This window comes from Ostrea edulis, chromosome 5 (genome assembly GCF_947568905.1).
Source record: "Ostrea edulis chromosome 5, xbOstEdul1.1, whole genome shotgun sequence".
Lineage (NCBI taxonomy): Eukaryota > Metazoa > Mollusca > Bivalvia > Ostreida > Ostreidae > Ostrea > Ostrea edulis.
This window is the reverse complement of record NC_079168.1, coordinates 62,040,549-62,051,803: the sequence shown is the minus strand read 5'-3', so window position 1 is coordinate 62,051,803 and position 11,255 is coordinate 62,040,549. Positions and strand designations below refer to the sequence as shown.

Genomic DNA, 11,255 nt, shown 5'->3' with positions numbered 1-11,255 from the left:
TTAAAGAGTAAATGTAAATATTTGATTATGAGCTGGTATTTCCTGTATGATTTGTAGTAATGAGGCTGGGAAAGAAAGCCAAGGAAAGTGAATCTAAGAGTCAGATTGTGGAGGGAATCAACCGCTTGATTTGTACCACCAAAACTCAGAGCTACTCCCTAAAAGGTATGTATTTTTTTAGACTATGTACCATGAGCATGCCCAGGTCCAAATGTCGCAAATTTGACTTTGACCTTCGTAATTGACCTTAATCAGTTACATTACTTCCGTATTTAGTTTACAAAGTATTAAGTTTCTGTTTTGTATAGTTGAAGTTTTGGATTGACAGACTTCAAATGTCTTCACTTATGGGGCATAGTAACAGATCAACAAATGGCCATATCACTCACCTGAGTCACCTTGGCTCATATCTAAAGATTTTCCCTATATATATTGGCTTATAAAACTTTGATCCCTATTGTGGCCCCAACCTACTCCTGGGGGCCATGATTTTACTAAACTTGAATCTGCACTATGTCAGATAGCTTTCGTGTAATTGTAAACTTTTCTGGCTCAGTGATTTTTCATAAGAAGATTTTTAATGATTTTCCATATACATTTGTATGCAAAAACTTTAATCCACTACTGTAACCCGGCCCATCTTACCCCCGAGGACCATGATTTTTACCAACTTGAATCTGCACTATGTCAGGAAGCTTCCATGCAAATGTATATGTCTTTGGCCCAATGGTTCTTAAAAAGAAGATTTTTTTTAAAAATCTATTTAATGGTATGTAAAATTTTGATCCCCTATTGTGGCCTCATCTTAGCCACAGAGGTCATGAGTTTAACAAACTCGAATCTGCACTATGTCAGGAAGCTTTCATGTAAATATCAGCTTTTCTGCCTCAGTGGTTCTTGAGAACTTTGATCCCCTATTGTGGCCCCATACTACCCCCAGGAGCCATCATTTTAACAGACATAAATCTGCACTATGTCAAGAAGCTTTCATGTAACTATCAGCTTTTCTGCCTCCGTGGTTCTTGAGAAGAAGATTTTCAAAGATTTTCCAAATATATTTGTATGTAAAACTTTGATCCCCTATTGTGGCCCCATACTACCCCCAGGGGCCATGATTTGAACAAACATGAATCTGCATTATGTCAGGAAGCTTTCATGTAAATATCAGCTTTTATAGCTCAGTGGTTCTTGAGAAGATTTTAAAAGATTTTTCCTATATATTTGTATGTAAAACTTTGTTCCTCTATTGTGGCCCCATACTACCCCCAGGGGCCATGATTTTAACAAACTTGAATCTGCACTATGTCAGGAAGCTTTCAGGTAAGTCTCAGCTTTTCTGGCTCAGTGGTTCTTGAGAAGAAGATTTTAAAATATTTTCCTATATATTTATATGTAAAACTTTGATTCCCTATTGTGGCCCCATCATACCACCTGGGGGGGGGGGGGGGGGGGTCATGATTTTCACAAACATGAATTTGCATTATGTAAGCTTTTCTGGTCTAGTGGTTCTGGAGAAGAAGATTCTTAAATGACCCCACCCTATTCTTGCAATTTTGTGAATAAACTTGAAAGCCCTTCACCCAAGGATGCTTTTAGCCAAGTTTTTGGTTATAATTGGCCCAGTGGTTCTGGAGAAGAAGTCGAAAATGTAAAAAGTTTAGAGACAAGACAGACAGACGATGGACAACAGCTAGGCAATCAGAAAAGCTCACTTGAGCTTTCAGCTCAGGTGAGCTAAGAAGTAGTCTATTTATACTAGATGCCATCAAAACTTATTTGACAGTAGTTTTTATGCTTTCTCTTCATCATTTTTCAGTCATGGTAGATGGTGTGGAGTGGACCGGGGTGAAATTTTTCCAGTTGTCAACTCAGTGGCAGACCCACATCAAACATTTCCCAATCTCCATCCACATCAACCCTGACCCTGTCTGATTCCTACATATAAGCATGTCTCACAGTCAGCCACCATCAAGGTGCATCCTGGGAAATTTCCTTTGAAGGAGTTTTGTATTTCAGGGCTTCCCTCTTTTATCAGAGATTTTATACGATAGAGTATTTGAATGAAGTCAACATGTTGTATTTTGCTTACCAGTGTATTTGCCAGATTTCCTTAGTTCTTGACAACAATTTGTGATAATTCTCACCAGTGACAGTATGGTGTAGACAAATGCTCGCACGTCTACATTAAACAGAAATAGCGCTTTGACTGCTTCGCTGTTTATGAGATCACAACTACACTGATCAGTGGGTGTTTGGCACCAGGTGCTTTAGACTTTCAAACAAATTATTTTGTGTATATACATGTATATATTCTTATTTTTAAAAATGAATCAAGATGGATGATACTTTTACTTTTTAACTTCTGCAATCAAATGTTGCGTATTGTACACAAATTGTTTCTTTTGGTATCATTTTTGATGCTGTACATTTGCGTCACACCAGGAAAGTGCAATCTGTGTTTTAAACACATAGACTCTGACGTAGGTCTGAATAAAAAGTTTAATAACTAGGAAAAATTTATGTGCAGATTCACAATTATCAGGTTGATGATGTAAAAAGTATTTTGAATTACAAATTATTGTTACATACATGTTACAGAGACTGGATGTGTTGTAAAATGAAAACTGCAGGCACAGTCAAGCTAAAGACAAGATTAGTGTATAGTATATTGTAAATTTTGTTCTGAAGACCAAGTGATACTGGTGTGTTTGGTAGAGCTTGGTAGTGTTAGATTCGGGATTATTAGCTTCTGTAAGAAGAAAGGTTAGTACATGCATTGTTATGGTAACATTATTTTTGTGAAGATCCTTTTCACTCCCTTGAAATGTATATTGCAACTTCATTTATATTTTAAGGAACTAAAAGATTTGTTATATGAAAATGCATTGTAATTATATGGTAATTTCACTTACCATTAGTTGTAACCTTGAACAACTTCACATAACTGAACTTCCACATGTAATGATTGTCAGTCTTAGTTTGTCTCATTGTGCTAAGTGCTGATTAAAGGCCAGTAAACGGTGAATTGTCTCCCTGTATATTTCTCACTATTTCACTCTAATTTACCCGAGTCATCTTTTGTCAAATTGAAAATTGTCCATATGCTGTTGTGTATTATCAACCTATTAATTTTGTTTGAAAAGGATTGTGCTGGTAAACATTTATATACTTAACCAATATGAAGTAGGAAATCACTATTGCATTTATAGGTCACCTGAGTGAACTCGGGTAACCTATTGCAATTGGTTGTTGTTGTGCATTAACAATTGAACATTTTTAACTTTTTTTTTATAACTACTATTCCAATTCTTATCAAATTTGGTAAGAGGCATCCTGGGGACAAAGGAGACATAAATTGTATATTTCAGGACTCTTACACCCCTGGGGCCTAAGGGGCAGGGCAAAAACTGCCCAAAATTGACCAATTTTCTAAAATCTTCTCTAGAACCGCACAAGTGTAAGAAAAACTAAATGCATAGTGATAGAGAGCAGGAAGGCCCCTACCAAAATTGTAAATTTCATGATCCCCAGGGTAGGGGTTTTGACCCTAGGGTAGTACATGCAAAAACACTAAAATAACATCTTCTTTACTGTTATTGATACTAAATTGAATCTAAATGAGTATTTAGAAAGAGCAGGTAGTCCTTTACCAAAATTGTAAATTACATGTCCCTAGGGGTAAGGGTTTGGTAACAGGGTGGTGTAATAATTATGATAATGATTTGAAGGACTTATTTAAGTTTGCTGATACTGGACATGTATAAAATCTAAATGCATACTTGGGAATAGCAGAAAAAGATGTATCAAACATGGTGAATTTCACAATCCAGGGTTATGACTCTAGGAAGGGTCCAAATTAGTCATAACTTTTAATGTTAATAAACATATTATATTATGTTAAGCCTTTCATCAGTGTATGCACTTTTGAGGGCATAGAAGTTTTAAGAACACATCTTCTTATACTTTGTTGGAGGTGGGGGAGGGGGGGTGTATACTGGAATCAGGTTGTCCGTCTGGTCTGACGCAATGGTTTCCAGGCTCTAAAGCGTTACCCTTTCCACCTATAGTCACCATATCATACCTATGGACTACCCATGGGATGAAGATATTCCCTATCAATTTTAGGGTCAAACATCATGCGCACTTACATCAAAGTAGCAATATGGTTTCTGGGCTCTAAAGCGTTATCCTTTCCACCTACAGTCACCATATCATACATATGGACTACCCATAGGACAAAGATGTTCCCTATTGAATATGGGGTCCAAAGGTCAAGGTCACTGGACATCGAAAAAGCAATATGGTTTCTGGGTTCTAAAGCATCCTTTCCACCTACAGTTACCATATCATACATATGGACTGCCCATGGGAGGAAGATGTTCCCTATCGAATTTGGGGTCCAAAGATGAAGTTCACTGGACATCGAAGTAGCAATATGGTTTCCAGGCTCTAAAGCGTTATCCTTTCCACCTACAGTCACCATATCATACAAATGGACTACCCATCGGACGAACATGTTTCCTATTGAATTTAGGGTCAAAAGCTCAAAGGTCAAGCACACTCCTATAGAAGAGACTACCCAAGGTTTTGTCATGCCCTTTCTTTTTTACATTCAGAAGAAGTAATTTATACCTATTAACAACACCCTTTGGGAGATTGAGGTAAGGTAGGGGGGGTATTCTTAGTGAGCATTGCTCACAGTGCCTCTTGTTTTATACTGTTGCTGAATATTAGAATTTAGCTTAGATATTCAGAACAGGATTTTTTTTTCTAGTTTTCATAGCCCTTTGGAGTAGGGATACTTTTTACTAGTACTCAGGTGACAGATAAGGCCTGTGGGCCTCTTGTTATACCTTGCATCAGTATTGTTCAAACTGTCCCTGACCCCCTGATCTGAGGTGTTCTCCACAGTGATAGTATGGGATTATATCACCAGGAACCTCAAACATCATCTAGAATATACCCAACCAAGGAATTTGTAGTTTCAATTTCCTTTTGCAATGAAATTTCATCATGTTTCCTTTTTTTCAGCAGAATTTCATTACATGTCGGTTTTCCTTCAAACAAGCGTTGTTGTTTGTCATTTTTGTTGTTGCATATTTTGCTGCCTGACATTAAGATTTTGTAGAAGTGAGATAGTTATATCACAAATTGAGGTGAAACTCTTTGTGGTGCAGAGGAAAATGATTGTGTACTTCATTATCTTTTGTATTTGCCTCAGATCATTATTTTAAACGATGTCTTAACACAATGTTTTAAGGAACATGCACTACTGTGTTCAGCGTTAGGGTAGTGATTGCATGGGTCATTGAAATTGATGAATCTATGAATTTTTTTTTATTTTTATATATTTTGTTGTTGACAATATCTGTAACTCATTATGAAAATATCGTATATGGTTTTCACAGAAATTATGATGCTACAGTTGTCATAGTAACCCCTCTTGTTGACTTTCTGTAATAAATGGTACATGCGCCGTTTCAGATGGCGTTTAAAGCTGATACAAAAAGAGTACGTGATTCAAATTTTATATCAAATTGAAGTTAAAGCCTTAATTGATATAATATAAGATGACCATTTATTTTCATACGAAGTAGAAGCACAGCAGCTTATGAGCAATTTCGCTATTTTTAGAAGGCAGTTCTTCACCAAAGCAGACGTATTTTCACCCCCTGAGATATAAATTTTATACCCCCCCCCCCCCCCGCGCAACAAAGTAGTGGGGGGGGGGGGTATACTGGAATCGGGTAGTCCGTCTGTAGACGCAAAGGTTTCTGGACTCTAAAGCATCCTTTCCACCTACAGTCACCATATCATGCATATGGACTACCCATGGGACGAAGATGTTCCCTATCGATTTTGGGGTCCAAAGGTCAAGCTCACTGGACATGGAAGTAGCAATATGGTTTCTGGGCTCTTAAGTGTTATCCTTTCCACCTACAGTCATCATATCATACATATGGACTACCCATAGGACGAAGATGTGCCCTATCAAATTTAAGGTCAAGTGCATTGTAACAATATGATTTCCGGGCTCTAAAGTGTTATCCTTTCCACCTACAGTCACCATATCATACATATGGACTACCCAAGGGACGAAAATGTTCCCTATTGAATTTGAGGTCAAAGGTCAAGTGCACTCCTATAGAAGAGACTACCCAAGGTTTTGTCATGCCCTTTCTTTTTTATACGCCCATCTTAAGACGTCCGTATTATGGTATGGCGTTCATGTCCGTCCGTCTGTTAGCTTTTTCGTGTCCGACCCGTAACTTAAATACTACAAGGCCTAGAATCATCAAACTTTGTCTGTAGATACATCTTGGGTAGAAGGTGTGTCGCACATTAAAACCAGGTCACTGTGACTTTTCATTAAGAAGATATGGCCATATATGGCAAAAACTTGTCCGGCTCATAACTTGAAAACTATTAGACCTAGAATCACCAAAATTGGTCAACTAATGCATCTTAGGCAGAAGGTGTGTCGCATCATACTTTAAGGTCACTGTGACATTTAATTAAGGTGATATTTTAAAAAAAATGTTTTAATGGGTACAATCTATACTGTTAACAATATATGACGGGCGTATCATGTGCCGTGGCGGTGCACTTTATTTATAACTATTAAAAATAACAACGCCCTTTGGGAGATTGGGGTAAAAGGGGGTATTCTTGGTGAGCATTGCTCGCAGTTCCTCTTGTTACATATGTTTTAATATGTTAGGAATTTTTCCTGAAAGTATCAATATTGGTTTTTAGGATTACTATGGTGCTTATGAGCACTATAATTACCCCCCTCCCCGCTTTATATAAATGCTGCAGGTACAGGTGATAATACGATAAATATGCACCTTACATGCATTTATTTTAACTCGTATTAAAACTATAAAAAGGTTTTGATGTTTATTATTGAATTTATTCCACATAGAATGATGGTGCTGTTGCTTTGGAGATGTATGTATTACTTTCTGTTTGAAATTACTTGTATTTGTATACATGCTCTGTAAATGTATGTCAAAAACGCGGGGAAATATAATACAGCCGATGTAAACTGTGCATATTACTTGTGACGTGGGTTGTTTTTTTTTCTCCTTCCAAACCAACCGATTATCAGCAACAAAACTTTCTTATTTTTTTTATATTACAAGAATTAAGTGAACTAATTGAGCAAAAGATATTAACAGCGAATGTCAGACATTTCGGCCCAAAGACATTTCGGACCATTGACATTTCGGCCCCTTGACACTTCGGCCCAAACGTTTCGGCCCCAAAAAAATTGGACCCTTCGGCCCAAAGACTTTTCGGCCCAAGACACTTCGGCCCTCATTTTTTTTGGTATGAGACACTTCGGCCCATATTTTTCATTTTGCTAACATCACCCATATTATTGCGTTTCCACAACATTATAGTAAATTGACACTTCGGCCCAACGACACTTCGGCCCAATGACATTTCGGCCTAAATGTTTAATAATGACAGTCATGGGTCAATTCCTTTGGTTTTTATATTTCGTCACTTCGGTCCAGACGTTTCGGCCCAAATTTTTGAGACACTTCGGCCCAATTTGTTTTTAAAACTGAGACATGTCGGCCCATTATACGTTTTATTATTCTGCTTTATATATCACACATATTTCTTTTTAAAACAACATCATAGTATATCGGCCCATTTTTTAAAAAGACGAGCACTGACACATGATTAAATAGTTTCTAGTGTTTGGCATAAACCATCTATATGTAAACAAAAACAAGACGCGGGCCTTGTTTACGTAACGATGAATTTTGAGTATGATATCTTGCTTGTAACTCAACAGCTACATTAAATTCTAACTTTGGCTGGCCATTAAAAATACTTTAGTTAAGCATTGTAAACAGTAGAAATGGAAAAATAGGGTTTGAAAATTTTCAGCTCAAATCGTGTCCATGCCCTTTTAACAAACGATTCACTGCTAACAACACACTCATTGGATACCTCGCAATTTGCTGGGGTGTCCTATATTTTATTATTTTCTCTCTGGGACTTGGGCGTTATTTGACGCCGTCGTTGTTCCCAATCTTTATTTTATCCATTCATACATACATACATACATACATACATACATACTGAATGACACTCACTTACAAAACTAATATATATCATAAGACATCATCCAGGGAAGTAATCTTCCTTGTCAAATTTATAAAGTTATATAAAACCTTTGACAGTTTGTCATCTCTCTGTAATAAGAGTTTTGCCCAGTAACCCAACATTCTGGTTTTTGATATTTTTAGGTATATAAATAACTTGTCTTAGAGTTCTTGACCTATTACAGACAGTCCTGTAATATTTTTGTCAATGAAAAACTTTTCTAAATCGTTCAAATAAATGACAAAAAGAAACGGATACAAAATAATATTTCCCATTAATCGCTCGTTTGGTAAATATAATATAACATTGAATATTTTCACACATGAACTTACTAGTTTATCAATTTTCAATAGCTTTCTTGACTTCGTCGTCAGTAACTTTTGCATTTATAATATCATCAATATGTTCACGTTCCTTTACATCAACATGCGGGAACTCCCCTCCACCATAATCGGCTTCAAGCAGATCTCTAAAGTATTTGAAAAGAGTATTTATATCTATTTATTCCTACACTTTGTCTTCTGATTGCCAATGATTAATTTCCAAAATTCTCTTGGATTATAGCTTTTTAATTTATCAATGTTTTCCTTCATTTCTTTCCTTTGTTCCCTTATGGATTTTAAAATATATATATTTTTTTTCTAGTATATAATGATAACATTATGTCATTAGTTGTTAGGATCCTGACCACTATATTGCAACTTTATATCATTAGTGGATATTGTATCATCAATGGTTACTACATTATTTCTTCATATATACCAAATAATATTGTTGTTCTGTCAAAAGATAAAGATATTCTAAACTTGTATAAAAGTCCCTCTTCAATATCATTCCAAATCTCCTTTACTAGATAACACTCAGCAAATAGATGTTCACTTGATTCAATTTCATTATTGCAGAAACAACATGTTGGGGATTCTTTAATCTTAAGTTCATATAGATATGAATTTGTGAGAACTATTCTATGTAAAATTTGGAACTGTGACCAATATAATGAAGAATTAAAAACAAATTATATAAAATCCAAAGGAATTGACCCATGAATGTCATTATTTAATATTTGGGCCGAAGTGTCGTTGGGCCGAAATGTCACTGGCCGAAGTGTCAATTTACTATAATGCTGTGGACACGCAATAATAATGGGTGATGTTAGCAAAATGAAAAATATGGGCCGAAGTGTCTCATACCCAAAAAATGAGGGCCGAAATGTCCAACTTTTGGGCCGAAACGTCCGACTACCTTAACAGCAAGTGCTAGCTGTTTTCAGAACTACATTCTTTCTGATTTCTCTTATCGTCCACGTTACATATTGAAGACTCCCTCGATTTCCTCTTAGCTGACGATCTCAAAGTGGACGATGGAAATATTTGAAGCAAAATAAAGTGTTTAAAATGTATAGTGTATGTAAAGATATGATGGGAATTATCAATATTTTTTGCTCAAACGATGCGTTTACGTAACCTGTTTCCTCGGCATAACGGTTTCCCTTGGATATTATATATTTAGCATTTTAAATTTATATGGACACTGTATACATGTTATGAAATTTATAACACTATATATTTTAATTTTAATAGGCCTGGTGGTTTGTGAATTAAATTTACGTTTTGTAAGACTGAAAATTAACGGTAGCAAGGTTTTACATGTATTATGGAGACTTAAACTATGACTATCATTTAAAATATAATTAAAACGTAAGGGATTTTTTATTTCTATTTTTTTTTTTACTTCTATATTTCTAAACATATTTTCACTTTAACCTGCGTCTGGTTATATCTGACAAGTCTTTATTTCCACCGGCTGTCATAACTAATGCTCAAGCGTGTGATGTATTCCGGAATCAGAAACGAAAATAGTCTCTTTAGATACTACATGAATAAACCACGTGATGCCTTGCAATCACTACCTTAAACGCCATAGAAAAAATTGCTTGCCAAAATGTTTGTTGAGAATTACCATGTATACAGTTACTGATTCTGAAATCTTGTGATGGTGCACTGAAGTTGTTTCATCTGTTATTTCTTATTTTTGAAACTAATAGCTCTATTTGTATGGTAATGTACCATAAAATGTTGCTGTAGATTTTAATGGTATTGTAGGTTTATTGTGTGGCATTATGTATATCAATGTCTCTGAGTACACTAGTCAGAACTCTCGGTATGTGTCCTCAATTAGTACCGTTAGGAACTGTAGAGTTGATCCTGTTGTAGTTCACGATCAATGTCTGTACCACAAAATCTTTTATTGCAGGTGGTCTGCTAAAATTTGGTTTTCATAAGTCGACGTACTAGTCAAAAAAGTTTTAAGTCGATATGACTGGTATACAAATTTTTTATTCGACACATTTTAGAAAAGGAAATTTTAGACATGCATGAATATTTTTTATTTGTTGGTAGACCTGGAATACATTTTGCTAATGATAATATTTCCAACATTTTGTGTTCAGATATTGCGTAAAGTTTCTGAAAACTATAAGTGACATTAGAAATTTTGACTTTTATTTCATGATTTTCTGCAATAAATTTGAGATGTTAATTTGCATATTTTAGCAAATTAAATTTTAGAATCAATTCAAGACTCGATATAAATCTTGCTTGTAATATGCATTGCATGTAAAATTTTATTCTTACAGTTGTATTGATTATTTTGCTTTTCTTATGAAAACTTTTTACACAGTATTATGCAACAAATATAGTCAGGACGTGTGCTTTGTGACAGAGAGAGGAACATGACTCTCTGTAGTGCATGTTTTATTACGATTATTTTTACAATAGCCAGCTATATCGGATTTGTTATTTTGTATTATGATTTTGGGATGCACTGCAATATGATGACTGCCAGACCTGATGTCACCCAGTGCAAAGTTGTTGTCACCTGTACTTAAATAAAAAGTGAATAACCAGGTTGCTGAGTTATAGGTCTTAAATCTGATCTACCATATGAAGGGGAATAACATCATACCCCCTGTAAAACACTCTAATGGTTACATCATTACCCTCTGTAAGCATTCCAAATGATTACATTATACCCCCTGCTGGACACCTTGAATGACATTTCCCCTGCTAGACACTCTAATGGCATGTAATATAGGAAAATTTATGGCTTGACTGCGAATCGAACCCGGGACC

The 11,255-nt window shown here is 35.7% G+C and overlaps 1 protein-coding gene across 7 annotated transcripts in view; it reads left to right on the top strand.

Moving 5' to 3' along the window:
* The window catches only part of LOC125648853 (phosphofurin acidic cluster sorting protein 2-like), a 328,050-nt gene extending 317,020 nt beyond the window's left edge, over positions 1–11,030 (top strand). For 6 of the 7 annotated variants that reach the window (XM_048875849.2, XM_056165014.1, XM_048875852.2 and 3 more), the window contains 2 exons: positions 58–165; positions 1,817–11,030. In XM_048875849.2, the coding sequence (XP_048731806.1) occupies positions 58–165; positions 1,817–1,932 (224 nt within the window). In that variant the 3' untranslated portion in view covers positions 1,933–11,030. Of the gene's footprint in view, positions 1–57; positions 166–1,816 lie in introns of those variants that run through there. The other variant, XR_008802948.1, reaches the window with a different exon arrangement.
* The last annotated feature ends 225 nt before the right edge of the window (positions 11,031–11,255 follow it).